The following is a 19,950-nucleotide window of genomic DNA, read 5'->3' as shown; positions in this document are numbered from 1 at the left end:
GTATTCAAGCTTTTGACAAAAGTCCATACAATACAAAATATTTATGGCACATTTATGGAGTATATCAGAGCCTTTGAAGTAGCGTATAAGGTTCACAGTTTATTAAATGGCCTCCATAACATCAGAAGTGAAGGAAGGCAGATGGTTAAATATGATACTTGTTATGTTGCCCGGTGAAAGCAAGTTTGAAAAGGGATGTGTTTTTTTAAAGCAATATGCTTTCAAAGAAAATTATTGGGTCCGTATTTATAGGTGAGAAAAAAATTCCTTAAAATTTAAACAGAATTGTTGACGGAAACGTGTAATGGGATGTTAAAAAAATGAGTCGTCTAGTAGTGCAACCAAATATTTTTATAACAAGTGGTCTTATAAGGCTAGTAGATGTTCCATCACATACTTAGTAATGCAAATTTTTTTTGAAATCTTTGACACTATTTTGAAAAACAAACATAGTTGACTTAACACTCACTTTTTTGCGATGAGACTAGCATATGCAATGGACCTTTCTTTGCAAACATTGTTAAATTTCCAACTTATTATATTTTATCAAGCTTCGTATGTTCAATGAGCCCTTACATTGTCCATAATAAAGGTTTTTGTGTCCAAACATAATAAATGTGTGGGTCCAAAGCTTTTTTCCGAAGGAAATCACTGCCCTAATAAATAAAATAGACATATGTACTTTTCGAATGTAAGACATGTAATTACAATTTATTTTTCATGCACTGCATATTGTTTAACATTTTCAAATTGTGACGTCACGTATATTGCAAATAACTTTACGCCACAGGCGTAAACACAAATGTTTAGGACATTTTTACTGCAGAAACCAACAAATTATCAAGACCAACAAATGCCGAAAAAAATTAAATATAATCATGGTAATAAACGGATCTAAATAGCACATGCCAACCATGTGCTTTGGAATAATATTAAAGAGGAATTTCGAGTTGTAAACAGGAAGAATTTCCCGATTTGCTGGAGTGATTAAACAATTAATCACACGATGCAACAAATAAAAGTAGTAAGTAATATAACCTAATGATTAATATAATTTCTTGCGATGTTATTTGGGCTTTATTCTAAAATCATTGCTATTCGAGTGGCTCGGCAAGCCATCCTTAGCCCTATGAAAAATCAAATTTTCAAGAATTATGGATATTGACAAGAAAAAAACGAAACAAATGGTTGTAGCCATATTATCAATGAATCAAACTAACTCCATTTTCAATGCATTTTTCACCATGTATTTTATTTAACATGATTAATTTTCTTCTAATTCATAAACTTATTATTTACAATTTTGGTCTCTATGTAGGTACATTAGCACTTTGAGTGGTGTTGGATATGGTTTGCTAGTTTACAGCAGAAAAATATTTGTACATCCCCCTTATACTAAGACAATACTAGGTAACCACATGTAGTGTTATAAGCTCAGATACAATACAAAATAGAAGCGAGCAAACATGGACCTTCAGAAGTCAATGGATTTCGCCGTCTGATAAGAACGCAAGAAACGTTACACGCGGTGAATGTCCAACAAGGCAGTGGGAGCTCCAAATGAACGCCGTGAAATCGATGTACATGTATATTGCAGTTGACTAAAGAGAGAAGCGATCCCCATTATTTCCTTTGATGTGGTAACAATGTAGACAAGCAAAGCGTCATGACGTCACACACAGTGAAATTCTTTAGGTCTTTTTGCATTTTCTTCTATGTAGACTGTCAGTCTTCGCCTAATTGGGGCAGTATTAAATACTGTTTACAGAATGTCCGCCTGTTCTTTAGGTAATGAAGCGTACGTGTGAGAAATTTTTTTTACCTATCATAACAAATTAAATGCATGGACGTGTCATTATGTAACAATCAAAATTCAAAAAAAGCTCAAAACGCCCCATTTAAACGGAAGATTTTACCAATTCTCTCATTGTACAGGTACAATAATCTAAATCTCAGAAGAATATAATCAAAATAATAATTTGTACTTGTTTGCAATGTCAGACAAAGAGAGAATAAATTGATATTTCAAGCAACTCAGCATCTATTTAAAGCACTATATACGCGTTGCGTAGAATCAATTTAGAATTTTGACATCATACAATTATTGGTTTACCTTTGTTTTTGGTTATATTCATCGAACAAGGCAAAAAATCGCTCTCCAAAATAAAGATGGCAATAACAATAGAACAAAATATTTTCAGGCAATTGAAAAAAAAACCACGGACCTTTCAGAGAAGAACTCGATGTAGGAATTATGTGAAAGTGACTGCGCCTCCGTTGAGCCTGTGGGAACCCATTTCAGACACGTGTAATCTGTAAACTGTTGAATTGCTGCATTAATAACGTCCAAATTACTTTGAACTCCGGCTGAAAAAAGAAATTTTCACATTTCAAAAGTTGGAATTCTTTGCTGAATTAATTTTAATGTATTTCTACGAAAGGGGGTTTCTGAAAAAATAAAACAGAAATCTCTTCTGAGATTTAACTCTTTATTCAAGATTTTCCAAATGGGATTGAGCGATAATTATAAAACACTTAGTATGCCATGTCCAAAGTATATTGTAACGGCCTTGTCTGTATCACCATGTCATAATTATCTTATCTGTCCATCAAACAAAAAATTAAAATTTTGAACTGAAAATTTATGATGTAGACTGAAGTATTTTTAACTCATCAATTTTCAACATCAAGCTTAAGGCTATGAGGTAAAAAAAATCATAACTATCCGAAGGGCCTTGTCACAAATATTGCCTGTTTAAAAAATATAAATACGAAAGCTCTGACTCTTCTACTGCATAAGCGTAGGGTTATCATTAAAAGTAGATCAAACAAAATCACGGGGTCAAAAAGCATGGTATTTAAATAGATCCTGTCATAGATTATGCACTTATCAAATATGAACACTATCTTCTCTCATTCAAGCGACTTCACTTTTTTAAGAAAGGTTACAGGGTCAAAAATTATGGTATGTTTGGAAAAATCCTGTCACAGGTGAAGAACATGTGAAATATGAAAGCCCTGTCTTTTTTCAATTAAAAGTTACAATCAAAGCCTGACAGACATACAGATAGACGGACAAATGAAATTATTTGTCCCTTTACTTTCACAAAACTGAGGAACAAAAAATTAACAGTCTGTGAAGAACCAACACAGAATTACTTGACGAACAAGAGCGAAAAGTCGCGAGAAATGCTTAAAGCCTCGAGTGTATCAAATTTAATTTCTGAACTAATTTCTGAACTAACTGGAAATTGAGGATAGTTCTTGATTAGCTTTAAAGCTTTTTAATTTTGCCATAGAAAATCTAAATTAAAAATGTTTAATTTGCTAATTATATAGATGCTTTAGGGCTTCATATTTGCTGTTAATAAATGCAAAATATAAATATCTTTAAAAACATGTCAAGAAGGATCAGAGAGTCCTCAAAAAAATAATTTATGACTATAAAAAGATATTTTTACTATTTTTTAAACGCATTGTTCAGATTAAATTTCTAAGAAACAAGATTCCCATAGAAAAGAAATATCAGGCAATTGCATTTTATAAAGAAATACTCAGTAGAAAGGAAATTTGAAAAAGAAAAATATGAAAAAAAAAATGTTAATTTTCGGACTGATGCTGACCAAACTTAGTTAAGGTTTCACCAAAGGTCAACATGCCCAAAAATTTATTTTTACAAAAGCTACTAAACTGTATGGTTTATAGACTTAAAACTTTAAAGTTTATAAATATATCATTGATAAACAGATAGAAAGTATCACTTGATAACAAATACTTAAAAAAATATTTATGGAGAAATATACTTTGTAAAAAATGCATATACTTTTACAAAATACACATAAGTACATCCAAACTTTTAGTGAAATTCATCATTGCAGATACAAAATATGTTTATCAATGATTTAGTGCCAACAGGACCTCGATAGCCTCTAGAAAGTCGTTTTCCCTGTTTATTTTGTCCAAATGTTAAGACTTGAAACCGAAAGTACAATGCAAATGGCGGATTTTATAGGGGTCTTGTCTTTATACATATCATGCTTTCAAGAAACAGCCTTTCAGAGAGAAAAAGATTTATGTGAAGTATGAAAAAAGCTTTGCAAACTCAACTGCATTGTAAGGCAAGAAAAGAACTACAAAATGTAAGTGCCAGAAAAATAAACTTAAGGTCTTATCTATTGCTTAGTTGTTATGATCGTCAATGTCAACAATATCAAGGTCACGCGTCTTTCATTTTTAGCGCTTAACCTAAAAGCAACATTGAATTTTATCAAGCAAAAGTAGGAAGAAATTCTGATCATCTACTTTGAAGATTATATTAAAGTCCTCGGTCATCCGACATTTATATCTATGGAATTTACACCATGGTAAATCCTAGCACTTTTTTGCGCATGTGTACAATAAAGAAGAAGAATTGAAGCAATAATTTTGGGTTATAGATGGACATTCACAAAACGTCAGATTAAAATTATATTTATAATGCACTTGAATGTAACAAATCATTGCTGTTTGATTTCACACTATACTTCGCATATGACTCACATAAACTGCCGTCGATTGTGTATGGAATAATATTATCGGGCCAAAGTGGAGCAGTCGTTAAGAAATTTCTCGTCTTTCTTCCACCACCCTAAATACATGTAAAAAAAAAAAACAACAGAGGTTACATGAATTTATATATTATAAGCAAAAACAAGCATTCGATAACATAATAGCAATATATATTGGTTGTCCTACAAGCTATACAAAGTCTGGGTCCGTAAACAATTTCAAAGAATTTTAATATAAATACTCATTACAGATTATTCACCTGAATAAATAAATTTTTTTTTTTAAAAATCAAGTAAATAAAATAATTTTTTCAGTTTTAGAAGAAAACAAAAACGCTGCAGAGAGAAAGGCCTGACTGCACCGCTTTAATTTCACTTTTCCTAGGAAGGACACTTTTTCTTTGAAAAAAAAGATATCCTGCTTTTCTCCGTAAAACAAATGGTTTTCCACTATTTTGTTGACTGGCCTGCTATTCCAGGATTTTTATTTTCACAAACTATTCTGCTTTTCCGCGGTTAGTTTTTACTCTTTGTTATGCGTTATCTCCTCTTTTTTTCCAATTAGCGATTTTTAAATGGTCGCGGTTAGCATCAAAATCAACATCAAATGGTTGCCGATATTAATCTGTATTTCCCTCATAGCGTTCTGGGAGTGAATCACATTGTGATAAAAATTGAGAAACTCTCGCTTTTTACACTGTCTTTGATAAATTGTAGGTTTTAGACGTTATGGAAATTGTTTTTACAGAAACAATTTATTTTACGATGTACTTACATACAGAAAGGTTACCGTAGCTCTTTCAAAGGATAAATAACACACATTTTTTTCTTCAAAAATTCAAATATCTTTGTAAAAATAGGTGCTTCTCCCATTTAAATGTACTTTTTGTTAAGTTGAAGCAACATAATTTTTTGAAAAGTGAAAAATACTAAATAAATATACAGTTCAATATGTATTTCTTTTTCTTACTACAAAATTTCTGGGGGTCATTTTCATATTACACAATTAAATTTTCTTAATTAAAATTCCATTGAAAGAACTATTTAAAATAAACCAGAGTAACTCATCTGTATTAGAGATAAGAAAATTTGTTTATGGTAAGCTTACATGTATGTGACCTAAACGGTGTTTCTGCTGTTCAACTATTTTGATAGGTACCATTTTGGTTAACTAGGTAATTACCTACTTACCAGAGAGAAACTGAAGCAGATTTTTACATTTGCAAGTTTTTTAAAGATGTATAAAATCGTTAAATGACCATGAAAATATAGATTGACATAATTTAAATGTCAAGTACTCTCGAAAACCATATACATGTATACAGGTTTGATCGCCTGCGTGACACACTGCAGTGGAAACCCGTCCTTCGGATAAGGCTGTATAAAAGGAGGTCCCGTGTCGCAGTGGGTGCTAGCACGATAAAGGCCCCTCACTGCTCAATGATACAAAGTGCCGAGTACAGGCCTAAATTTGCAGTCCTCCTGCAACAAGATGCAGTGACTCAATATGACTGAAAAATCTCAAAGGGGCTTAAACAAGTTAACAAAAGATTTTGAAAAGGAAAACCCTAGAAAAGCAGCAGGACAGAATGCAAAAAAACTATTAATTTGATAATATTTCCATTTCCATTTGTTTTCTCTGTGTTAACTCTTTGAAAGTTAGACGAGTTGATTTCTTGATATTTCAACAGTTTTTTTTTTCGTTGAATGTTGAATAATTTACATTGTTTAAATATGTCATAAAAACTGAATTATAATAAAAAGTTTTGAAGTAAAAGGTTCTGTCTGACCTTTTCTAAAAACCTGATGAGTGGCATATCTTTTGGGAATACCAGAAAAACCTTTTAGTATATGTATCTTTTTTCAAAGAAGTCTTAATTTTTCACTGATAAATGTTAACAGATGTTAGAAAACCATCACATTGAAGAGTAGACTATAATAATATTTACACACACACAAATAGTTCGTCTTTGCGCATGTGGCGTAGGTGAAACTATTTATCTTGTTCACATCTATAGAAGGAACCTGTCTCATATGCATTGAAATACTCCTTAAAATACTTCGATATCACTGCAGTACTCCAACACCTTTTACACACGTCACTGTTTTACACACGGCACGCCCTAGAGAATTTTAACCATGTTCATATGACGACTACTACTAGTATGTTTTGGTGAGAAATTCTTAATTATCTGAGTCGAGTGTGATGATGTAAAGACTCAGCAGAAAATTCAAAAACTCTTTATTACAAATTCATTTGCTGACTTACTTTGCCTTTTAACTCGTTGAGTTGTTGCTTTGTTAGTTTATGGTTGTCATGGGTGTCACCAAAGACTTTCCCTTTCCTGCGAGCTATCTTTCCAATCCCATCTGGCTAAAATAAAAAAACGCTATTGTGCATTTAATATCTAACGAATAAGTAAGTGAATTCTTAAATATTTCAAGAACAAATGCTTATTATAGCTGTTGTATGCAAAATATTTAAGTAATCCCCATTTGCTATATGGAACGATTAAACTTCTTTTCTTCGGCAGGCTTTGTAGACTAGATTCCAACTATCTTTCGAAAAAGATATTAACTTTGCGCACATTCACCTTCCTCTATCAATTAACTGGAACCGGGGACCAAATGGGATTCATCCCAAATGTATTATTTCTTCTCCAGTCGTACCAACTTTCACATTACTTGAACACCTGGCTATCTTCCAGATCGTTCCAATAAAAATTATCATGGAAATATATAATGCATTTATAGCTTTTCAAAAAAAAACTGCACTCTTCATTGTATCGATCGCAGTGAGTTTTTTTCCCAACCTTTTTTAATTCAATGCTGTAATTTTGTATATCAAAGTTGGGAAAATTGCGAATTCTTACAGTGAAATTCATCCCCAAATTTATTGTTTCAAAACCCTCTCAAAATTCGCTTGCATGCATTTTATACGGTAATCGATTTCTGACATTTGTCCCATGCAACAATATCCTGTCAAGCCCTTTCATGCCTTTTGAATCAACATAATGTTTGGTGGAACTCCCTATCCCATTCCGAATCGTTTAACGTTCACCTTGAAGCTGAATTATGCGGTCGTCCCAGAGGCATCGTCGTAAACCACGGCCAAAATGTACGATGCTCTCCCATTCTGGAAAGAGCTATATATGCGGACTCCGGACCGTGGCTTGAGACGATGTCCCGGCCAGAGGATGAGTTATTATAATAGGGTGATATTTATCAATAGACGTATTTCATGTATTTATAATTAATAATTGATATTAAAGGTCAATATTGTGTTTCTTGATTTTATGATTATTTCACTTGATCATCATTTACATCATCATCTACATCATCTACAAAATCATCATCGTTTTGTTTATAATTGAATTCAAATACAATTGGATACACATTCCTGTATTGCCCTATTCTCCCTTGGTTCTTTAATTGTACTATATATTGATCATTAGTTGACATATTCAATTAATGCCTATGGCTATTTTACCTTTGTGGTCATTTTCAAACATGTGATTCATGCCATGTGAATTTAGGAACCAATAGATTTACATTATATATTTTTCCCACGTTTGGTGAACTGCCTTTGTTCACTACAAAGTTCCTTAGAGGAAAGTCCCATATAGTGTTTATGTATTTGTCAAAGACTGTATCTATATGGAGTCTGCCATATTTGAGTAATCTTGACTGACCGGAATGATGAACTGACAGATAGTTTGTTCATTCTACATTTTATTATCTTGATTAATATCTTATTTAATATTTCTGTAAATAATCTAATCTATGCAGTTTCTATCATTCATGACTAAATTCAGTTGATTTGATTATAAAGTGTTTTTCTCTTAGATTGTGATTTACGTGTAGATTGTGACTTACCTGTAGATTGTGACTTACCTGTAGATGGAGACTTATTTACGTGAAGGAAGTGACTTACGTGTAAATTATGACTTACTTACGTGTAGATTGTGACTAATGTGTAGATTGTGACTTACGTGTAAATTGTGACTTACGTGTAGATTGTGACTTACATGTAGATTGTGACTTACGTGTTGATTGTGACTTACGTGTCGATTGTGACTTACGTGTAGATTGTGGCTTACTTTCGTGTGGATTGTGACGTACGTGTAGGTTGTGACTTACATGTAGGTTGTGACTAACGCATTGATTGTGACTTACGTGTAGATTTTGACTTAAGTGTAGGTTGTGACTGAGTGTAGATTGTGACTTACTTGTAGTTTGTGACTAAAGTGTAGATTGAGACTTATGTGTAGATTGAGACTTACATGTAGGTTGAGACTTACGTGTAGATTGAGACTAACATGTAGATTGTGCCTTACATGTACATGTATATTAAGACTGACGTGTAGATTGTGACTTACGTTTAGATTGTGACGTACGTGTAGGTTGTGACTTATGTGTAATTGTGACTTACTTGTTGATTTAGACTTACATGTATATTGAGACTTACGTGTTGATGGTGTCTGTTTCCCTCATCCACAAACATACTCTCTAGAAGATTAACCACGTCAGAATTTGGGTCAATTTTACCCTGAAAAAAATATAAGCATGGCTCTTAACAAAATCAAATTGCAGATCTCATTTTTATGTTATATAATCATTGTTGCTATTATAAGGTAAATACAAGGATTGCAATATTTTGAAGCTGGCTAATTCATCAAAATGTCCAAAAAAAGAGTAAATAATAACATAATTTATAATACATGTATGTCGTGAAATACATGTTAATCTTAAATGGTTTATGTCTGCAGTGTTCTGAGTCACTTTTAATATATTCTTGAAAATTAAGCAGACATTGAGCAGTAAAAACGGAGTTGTATATAACTGAGTTTTTCTGATCACATTTTTCCCGTCGTCCGTCTGTCTGTCTGTCCGTCCGTCTGTTTACTTTTCACATTTGTGACTTCTTCTCAAGAACCACTGAGCCAATTTTAACCAAACTTGGTACAAAGCATCCATAGGTGGAAAAGGAGTTTAAATGCTTAGAATGAAGGGTAAAGACCTCTCACAAGGGAAAATAATTAAGGAAAGACAAAAATAGGGTGGGGCCATTAAAAAATCTTCCCAAGAACCACTGGGCCAGAAAAGCTGAAACTTATGTGGAAACATTTTGGGATAGTGTTAATTCTACATTAAAATCACGACCCCGGGGGTTGGGCGGTTCACAATAGGGAATCAAATTTTTACATAGAAATATATAGGAAAAAAACTTTAAAAAATCTTCTTCGCAAGACCCACTGGGCCAGAAAAGCTGAAACTTATGTGGAAGCATTCTGGGGTAGTGTAGATTCTAAATTGTTAAAAATGTGACAAGGGGGGTGTACAGCAAGGCCACAATAAGTATTGCAAGGGAGGGAATCTGGTAAAGAACGACATCACCAAAATTACTCAGGTGAGCGATGTGGCCCATGGGCCTTTCTTTCTTGCAATGAAATGTTTTATACTGGTTCTGTAATTTCTGTTTCTGCACTCACACAATTCTTAAACTTTTCTGAATTTAAGCAGATTGATCGGAGTTTTCTTGTATATCCAGAAAAGGTAATTAAAAGTCGGGGTCTGTGATTTAAATTTTTATATACTAGTCTACTAAATATATGTTAAATAATTTAAAGTTAAAATCGGCTCATATTTCCCCTGGACTTTCAGAATATATTAACTATATTTGCTTCAATGATGATGACAGAAATTTATGAAAAAAAATAAACAGATTTCAGAACCAGCATCTAACTTAACAGTTATGTTAAAAAAAAATCAAATCAAAAATGAAAACTTTTGTAGAATCTTTTAATGGAAGAACGAAAGTATGATTCAGAATTTTAGAAATTTTAGAAATAAAGGTCTAAACAAAAATCTGGACCAAAATTTAAAATTTCAATAATTAGACTTTATCCCTAAATACTTAAGTCCTAATTTTAACCGAAGTCATAGACATTCTGCTTGGCCTTTCGACCATTTTTGAATTGTTTAAACAAAAACCAGAAGTCTCTTTTGAGACCAAAGCTCTACTGGTTTGTACTTATAACAAATGAAGAGAAAAGCAGCAGATGGGACTTGGAACTTTACAACAGCAATAAATAGATTGAATGTTTAATGACCCTTGATTAAATCTCTTTTTCTGGCAATATATTGCTATTAGATCAAAACTGTAGGAGGAGCATTTAATAACATTTTACAGTATTAGTATTGAAATCAGACCAAAACTGTAGGAGGAGTAGAATTTTTAAAGTATTTCACCAAAAATTCTATTTTTAGTAACAACGGCAACCCCCTTCATCGAAATCAAAAAACCAATATACAGAATTATGTATCTTTGTGTAGGATAGGGCGTCAAAATCATAGTGTACATGTATTTAGGTCTTGTCACAGATAATGCACGTTTAATATGAATTCAAAAGTTATGGCAAAGTTACATAAAAATTAAAGCAAAACTATGAAGGTGAAAGTATTTCATTTTCACAGAAACTTTTATTGTATAAAACCTTGTTTATTTAAATTAAAAACAAGATATGTTGGTGAAACACTTTGGCAAATGGCAACATGTAGCGAAGGTTAAATTTTCTCAAATGCAAATTAAACGTGTTGATACCCTAAGTTAACTAACGTCTTCTCACAAGAAATAGGAATGGGAAAAAACCCTAGCACCACCTGTTTAAAAGTTATGGCTAAGTCTTACGTTTTTAAAAACTCTGGGGTCAAGGTCAAAGGGTAGCGGTTGATAGTTTCAAATAAAGACCTTGTCAAAAAGATTACCTGTGGGGAGTCTGAAAGCCCTAGTCCTAACCGTTCAAAATTTATTGCCAAGGTTAAAGATTTTTAAAAGTACATCAAACTCCAAGATCAAAAGGTCAAATTTGTTGGTATCTAAAGACAGGTCTTGTCAGAAGAATTTACTATCTAAAGTATGGAAGCCTTAGTCCTTACAGCTCAAAGGTTACGGCCAATGTTAACATTTTTTAAAAGTTGGTCAATTTCCAAGGTCATGATCAAAAGGTAAAAGTTGTTGGTATCAAATCAAATCATGCCAAAACTAGTGGAACTGTATTTTGAAAACAAGATGTGTTTGTGAAAAACTATGCGCCCGACGGCAACAAAGTTCATAAAAGCTATTTTCGGCTTATAGGACACAGCCAATCTCACAATGTCATTGACCTTGGTGTCATTTGAAAGAACTTAATTAGTGGAGTATGCGTACTAAATAGGGAGTCTCTATCTCTTACTGTTCAAAAGTTATAGCGAAGGTTCAGAAAGAATATTTTTTACGATATAGGTCACAGTCAAGGTCACAAGGTCATTGACCTTGGTGCCATTTGAAAAAGCTTAATTAGTAAAGTATGCATACTAAATATGAAGTCTCCATCTTCTATATGGTTCAAAAGTTATGGCGGAGGTTAAAGTTGACATACAAAGAGACAGTAGACATGACAAAACAAAATGCGCCCCCGATCTATCGATTGCATGAAAATGTTTGCAGACAGACAGACGGACACCTTACAATCTTTTTCAGGTGTCTATGGTCTCCAATCAGTAGAGCTTACTACATGTATAGCACAATGCATTTGTGAAACACTGATGCTCCCATATGGCAGCTTATAGCAAGGGTTGAATGCTCTCAAATGCGTGTAAAACTCTAAAGGTCAAAGCCAAAAGTGTTGGTACCCAAAGGACGGTCTTGTTACAAGTAATACACATGTGAAATATAAAAGCCATATTTGTAACTGTTCAAAAGTTATGACCAAGACTAAAGTTTTTTTAAAAGTGTGTTCAAACTCTTAGTTCAAGGTCAAAAGGTCAAAAATATTAATACCAACGGAATGGTCTTGTCATGATGAATAACCATGTGAAGGATGAAAGCCCTAGCTCTAATTTATCAAAAGTTATGGCCAAGGTTAAAGTGTGGTATTTTTGTAATAGTGGGTCAAACTCCAATGCAACGTCAAGGTCAAGAGGTCAATTTGGTGGTACCCATTGAAAGGTCTTGACACAAGAAATACGCCTGTGAAATATAAAAGCCATAGCCCCACCCACTTAAAAGTTATTGGCTAGGTTAAAGTTGACAACAGACAGAGAGACAAACAGACAGACAAACAAACAGGACAAAAACAATATACCCCCGGAAGCTTTCGATCCGGGGGGGCAAAAAAATTAAAAGAACAGAAATCGTATTCTTCAGCATTGAGGAGTCTGTTCAGGGTCTGTTTCCTACCTTGAGAGCATCATCTATTAGTTTAGCTCCGCCTTTGTAGTTGCTTTCCTTGCCATTATCTTCGTTGTCTTCGCTTTCTTCATTTTCTTCTTCCATTGTTCTTAAGGCTTGAAGCATTAAACGGTCAATATCCTTCTCTTCCTCTCCGATATTATTGTCTCTTGACATCTGAATGAAAATTAATAGACCTTGACAACTTAATCTAGATTTATAATATCAACAGGCAAATTCAAAGAACCCTCGCTATCGGTGTCATAGGGGTGAATTGCCATTATTTATTGCATAATGTGTCAAATATGAATGCTTTATTCTATGTCATTCAAAAGTAATCACAGATTCATTTTTTTAATCAGGCCAAAAGTCAAGGTCAAGTTGTTTAATTCATAGTATGCCCGAAAACATCTTTTTACAGGTAATGCACATGTCAAATATGAATATTTTTTCAATCAAAAGTTATAAGCAAAATTAACATTTTTGAAAAGTAGGACAAACTTCATTGTCAAGGTCACATTGTCAAAGTAATGATAGATTGAGAAAGGTCATATAACAGGTAATACACCTTGGAGACATGTGAGTCGTGTCACTGAGATCATTAAACTCACCTTGGAGACGTGGGACTCATGTCTCTGTCTGAGATCATTGAGGATCCGTCTTGCCTCTGTTCTACCAACGACTGTAAATATAAGAAATATTGCTTAGTAATTCTATTTATTGAGAAATGTGTATTTAATAAATACAGAATACTAGGGATTTGTCCCTTCAAACAGACAATCGGCCGCATTTATCTCGTCATTGCAAATGAGATGAGTGCACATTACGAGCGACAAACCTGTAGCGCAACAAACATGCAGGTGAAAAATTATGATCTTCGTCATGAAATAAAAAAATCTAACAGTTTTTATTTACATGCTCTTGATTCCGCTTCAAGCCCTTCTGCCTGTATTAGTCCAGCTCGGCACGTGGTATTTTTAACCGCGATTATTGATGAACCAGTAGATTGATGTAGAAAGAAAATATTTTTGCAAATTGTTATTTTATCGTGTACAAAGACATTGTAATATAAAAGAATAAAGGAAAGGTTAGGCTAAGACCCCTTTTTGTCCTCTGTTTTGGGATGTCTTTTAGAATTATACATTAATTAAAACTTAATCAATAAAAATTTGTCGCCCTGACACAAAATTAGTATTTATTCTTAGCTATGGAATACACAAAGGTCACTGGAAGGTCAGAAAATATGTCAATTTTTTTTTATTCTCTCATTTTTATGCAAATTGTCATCCATTTCACAGCACATTTTAATTCAGAAAAAAATAAAGCACAAGGTTGCCTATCTGCCAAATCTATAAATCACACCCTTACATTAGATGCATCTTATGTATAAAAATTTCAGATAGGCAAGCTTGTGCTCTATGTTTTCCGAAGTGAAAACTATTTCAAATTTGACAAAAATCTAACAAAATTGAGAAAATTCGAGAATACGTCCCACTTCCGCCCTCTTGTGGCCTCTGTGTAAGTTTTGAATGAAAATAAGTGCTTGTTTTAAAACAAGCATCATTTTATGTCAATAACTACAAACTATCACAGTTATAACTATGTTCTAGTTTTTATATCAAATAAGGGGTCAGATTCGGTTGTTTCCATTTGTCCTTTAACAAAACAAAAAAAATCCTCAGAAATATTTGTGTTTATCATAATATTTTTTTCTCGAAGGTTACAGGATAGTCTAAATCTTGTCAATTTATTTAAAGCATTCATTCTACGTATAAATATTCATAGGCACCTACATGTGGTATCGAGGGTGGGAAGAGGGATCGGGGCAGGAACCGGACCCTAATTTTTCTCGAGCCTAACCGTTTACTGTTGAAAAGCAACCGATCCCTTTGTCGCATATGGTAATTGCAACCCGGAGGACCGGGCTGCTCTATACATATAAGTTTAAGTGTTGGTGTATTGGGATTGGGGTGGGAGTAGTTATTTAGAATTAAAGGTTTTCTAAACATTGAAAAGATTGTTAATCAGGATGTTCTTTCCGTTTATAAATTACGAGATACATAATACAATTACTTCCATAAAGTGAATCTAGCTGTAAAAATGTACATGTTTTTCACATTTAATATATAAAGATGTTTATCATTTACTATCGAAAAACGACAGGTCCCTTTTTTTAGAACATCAAATTTTACTTCTCGGATAAAAACGTACTCTGCACAGTTCATGTTTTATATTCTAAAATTGAAAATTAATACATTTTTAAATATAGGTGATGCGTGTGTCTTACTTCAATTTGTATTTTATGCAGCCAAACTTTACTTGAGGAATTGATCAAGTTTAAAATTGTATCGTTTTTGATTGATTTTTATCCGACTACAAGTTTTCAAAATATTCGCGACTATCGTCTCCATCAATAAGACGCATGCCTTTTCACACATATCGAAGCAGTTTGATGAGCAAGACTCATTTTCATTGTTTACTTTTATATATTTCCCGGGCGACAATTGATGGTTACATCAATGTTTTCTTGTTGATACTTTGTTGTATGTTAATTACGTGCGCATTAAAAATGCATCTTTAAATTTATTTTTTCTTGCATGGATAGAAAAAACATTTAGATATTATGAAAATTGATTTTGGTCAACATATAATGTTTGAAAAATATTTAAACACCTGTTTCACATTTTTCTTTTAAGTATCAAATATCTTTGAATTCATCTTACCATTAGAATTATTGTTTTAAAGTTATATTAAAGTCATATTCAATAAGATAACAATGCTGCACCAATCCAATGTATCTCCTTTTTCTTACATACTAGTACTACTCACTATTATTTCTGACTGTGTGGGCATGAGCTGCAAGGCATTGCAGAGTAACAATGGCCAGCAAACTCAGAAGCCTCATATTGGTTCCCATGTCGGCTAGGTATATGGAATGGAAACAGAAGTTAACTCTTTTCTATATGACGAAAATCTTGAACATGCGCATATAAGTATTTTCTGATTAAAATGAAAGTTTTTGTTTGGGGCTAAACTGACTTTGTTTGGGTATGGAGTCTATTTGATGTATACCCACGTTGGTGGATCGAAGGTCACGTAAATTGGGTTTCATGAAATTCTTAAAAAGTAGGTTTGTCAGTCCAGTGTATCCCGGGGGGTTGTTCCGTCAGGGTCCAGTTAGGTGGACACAGCTTTGAATGAAATTTACATTAACATACTACATGTAGTTTGATAATCATCTCAGCCGAGAAGACCACTTTGTCACGAAGCTTTCTATTTTACAAGCTAGAATTGTCTAGAGATGCTATTTTATCAAACACATTAAAATTTCTAACACTGAAAGAGTTCTTAATCAGTAAAGTATTGTTTAGATCTCATGGTACGGATTGTTCTTTATCGTGGATGGTGGCCTTCTGAAAATAATGATGAAAACTTTCTAAATTTGTTTTTTAAGGAATTAAATACAAATAAATATCACGAGGGATGTAGATATTAATCGAGAATATTGATCTATGGCTATTAATAATTAGAATCCATTATTAATTTTCATTTTAAAATTTGAATTTTAGAAGTAAAACAAAGGGAATTCAAGTATTCATAAATGAACTAAGCATATTTTATGTCAATTGGTTATGTCCATTTTTCTGATCAAATGCAATTTCAAAGTAAGTTCATTACGTTTATAGAACAAAATGTAGAGTAGAAAAAGAGAGTTGTATTAAATGTATAGAATTAAAGCTCTAAAAACTTATTATGCGCCCTTTCCTACATGTAAATTACAAAGACATGTACATGGAAAATATGGAGATATAATGTACCCTGTTTAAAATTTAAATTTTTAAATATTATCGAATAAAGAAACCTTTACACGCTCTGGTTTTGGAAAGAATTGAGCTGTAATTTGTTGTTTCATTATGTATATAATTAGTAACATTAAGTTTCTTGAATATTCCAGAGTGGTCAACATGTTCGGTCATTTTATCTAGAACATTCTTAAAATTTGTGTATGTCCAGATTGTTCCAGTAATATCATGTTTTAACAATTTCTAGAATATTCTAGATTTATAATACTGTATAAATACCCTGTCAATTCAATGCATATACAATAATTGTGGATACTTTGTCGTATAAGCACTATTGAGATATAACTGGGATATATTTTCACTGGGACATTGTGTGCAGCAACGGACACTCTGATGTATGTATTCTTAGATTCTTGCTAAGTTTGTACTTTATGTTTCATATACTTATTATATATTACTGTAAATAAATTATTGTTAAGTTTAAATTGTGTTATTGATCTTTGCTGGCATTTCGGGTAATTCTGACCCATAACAGAATTGGGGGCTCGTCCGGGATAAAGAATTATTTGCACTTTTGCAGTTTATTATCAGAATTTTTATAATTGAACCTTTAATTTTGATTATAAGCCAGCAGAAATCAACATGGTGTTTTCGGTCACAGACTTTCTTAGTTCACCAAGTGTTCAGGTTTTTGATACGTTAAAAAAGGATGACTTGATCGCATTAGGTTTGCATTTTGGGTTAGATGTTAAATCCTCTCAGAGAAAGCAAGACATTAGAATTAAGGTTGCAAACAAACTAGTAGAAGAAAACATCTTTGAAAAATACGATCTTCCAGAATATACAGTTAAATCAGAGTTAGGCTCTTACAAAATGGCAGAATATCAGTTTCAATTAGAGTTAGAGAAAATGCGATTAGAAAGAGAAAAATTAGAAAGAGAAGATCGAGAAAAAGAAAGAGAAAGAGAAGAACGAGAGCGTGAACGAAAATTTGAATTAAACAAATTAGAAAGAGAAGAACGAGAGCGTGAACGAAAATTTGAATTAGACATATTAGAAAGACAAGAGCACTTTGAGTTAGAGAAATTAAAATTACAAAACCAACCAGAACCTTCAACAGTTGTCAAAACTGAATTTGACGCAGCAAAAAATATCAGATTAGTTCCAAAATTTCAAGAAAAATCTGTAGACAAATATTTTCCCCAATTCGAAAAAGTCGCAGAGAATCTTAAATGGCCACAAAATGTTTGGTCAACGATATTACAAAGTGTACTGGTTGGAAAAGCAGCTGAGGTGTACTCTGCACTAGGGGTAGCTGAGAGTTCAGACTATGAGAAGGTCAAAGCAGCAATATTAAACGCATATGAATTAGTACCTGAAGCGTATAGACAAAAGTTCAGAAAGTATAGAAAGTTTGATAATCAAACATTTGTTGAATTTTCACGGGAGAAAGAAGATTTATTCGATCACTGGTTTAGATCTAAAAAACTTGATAAAACTTTTGCTAATTTGCGCCAAGTCATCCTGGTAGAAGAGTTTAAGGAATGTGTTCCTCAAGATTTGAAAACACATTTAGAAGATAAGAATGTGAAAACTCTTGAAGAGGCAGCAGTCATATCTGATACTTATGCTCTGTCTCATAAAAAGAATTTTGTTTCAAGATCTCAAACTAGCAGTAATTCTACCAATTCAGACACATATAAAAAGAGTGGTTCAGGGTCTCAGTCTTCCACAAGTCTCCAGTCTCTATCTCAAGGTGGTTCTAAGTCCGGTCCAGGACGTTTAGAAGGATCATCTGGAATTGGGTCGCTTCCTACTTGTAGTTATTGTAAGAAAAAGGGTCATCTGATCAGTGAATGCTTTGAACTTAAGAGAAAAAATGATTTTGATAAAACCCAACCACACGCTTGTGCGGCAGTTAGAGGTGATAGAGAAGCCTTAGTTTCGATTTGTTCTGACACTCCTGATGTCCAGGGTTCACAGTCCAGTTCTATTGATTCGATGGAGGATTATAAGCCCTTTATGTCTCAGGGATTTGTTTCACTCGGTGACTCTAGCGAAATAAAACCTGTCCAGATTTTGAGAGATACTGGTGCTGCACAGACGTTATTGTTAGAGGGCGTGCTTCCTTTGTCTGAGCAGACTTCTACTGGTGGGTCAGTTTTATTACAGGGTGTGGAGCTAGGCGTCATTGATGTTCCCCTGCATAAAATTAGTTTGAAGTCAGATTTAGTTACTGGACCTGTTATCGTAGGTGTTCGACCTACTATTCCCGTTCCAGGCATTTCTTTGTTGTTAGGCAACGATTTAGGCTGGTGGGAAGGTTGTACCTGATCCTATAGTTTGTGAGAAAATCACTTCCAATGTCATGTGCGATGATGAAGATGATGACATTTATCCAGCCTGTGCTGTTACTAGAGCGATGGCCAGAAGACGAGAAATGGAGGCAGACCATACTCAAGCCTTTGACGAGACGAATTCCTCTGTTGAAATTGATTTGAATGACACTTTCTTATCTGACCTTGATGGCACTCAAACAAGCATGGAACCACACAATATCAAGAAGCAAGAGAAGAAAGAACTTTTACCAAAATTTGGTGGTGAGGATGATGAGTTGCATCCACTAGTTAGCCAAGGCAAGGACATCCTCAGCCGAGAACGTTTACTCTCTGAACAACATAAAGACCCAGATATCATTCAACTTAGTAAGAGGGCACTTCCACCAGAAGAGGCTACTAAAGTTGGAGAATGCTTCTATATGAAAGATGGCATTCTTATGCGAAAATGGCGACCACCTGATGCTTCTCCAGATGAAGTGTGGCGTGTTGTTCACCAGATAGTGGTCCCAGCTGCTTATCGTCGAGATGTCATGAGTTTAGCTCACGATACACCTATGGCAGGTCATTTAGGTGTCAATAAGACTTATAATAGGATTTTGAGTCATTTTTATTGGCCTAAGCTAAGAAAGGATGTTTCGAAGTTTTGCAAGTCATGCCATGTCTGTCAGATGGTAGGTAAACCAAATCAGAAGATACCATCTGCTCCTCTCCAACCCATTCCAGCTTTTGAAGAACCGTTTAGTCGAGTGTTGGTGGATTGTGTAGGACCTTTGCCTAGGACCAGATCTGGGAACCAGTATTTACTTACCATTATGTGTACATCCACTCGATTTCCTGAAGCCATACCTCTTAGGAATATAAAGGCAAAGAGCATAGTTAAGGCCCTAACCAAGTTTTTCAGTTTTGTAGGAGCACCCAAGGCAATTCAGTCGGATCAAGGCTCAAATTTTATGTCGGGGTTGTTCCAGCAAGTCATGCATGAGTTGGGTATAAGGCAATATAGATCAACTGCTTATCATCCTGAGTCCCAGGGAGCGCTAGAATTTTCA

The 19,950-nt window shown here is 33.7% G+C and overlaps 1 protein-coding gene across 1 annotated transcript; it reads right to left on the bottom strand.

Annotated features, from left to right (window-relative positions):
- Positions 1–2,225: 2,225 nt before the first annotated feature.
- LOC134237245 (uncharacterized) lies at positions 2,226–12,936 on the bottom strand (the record flags this gene model as incomplete). Its single annotated transcript, XM_062719349.1, has 5 exons — positions 12,769–12,936; positions 9,016–9,096; positions 6,817–6,921; positions 4,540–4,627; positions 2,226–2,367 (listed from the first exon to the last, which is right to left on the bottom strand). Coding segments are annotated over exons 1-5 (584 nt in total), but the record flags the coding sequence as incomplete, so codon positions are not given.
- Positions 12,937–19,950: the final 7,014 nt, after the last annotated feature.

Source organism: Saccostrea cucullata, unplaced genomic scaffold, assembly GCF_032062105.1.
Source record: "Saccostrea cucullata isolate Sc308-1 unplaced genomic scaffold, CSIRO_AGI_Scuc_v1 ctg3616, whole genome shotgun sequence".
Lineage (NCBI taxonomy): Eukaryota > Metazoa > Mollusca > Bivalvia > Ostreida > Ostreidae > Saccostrea > Saccostrea cuccullata.
Note: the sequence above shows the minus strand (reverse complement) of the source record. Positions and strands in the feature narration are given on the sequence as shown.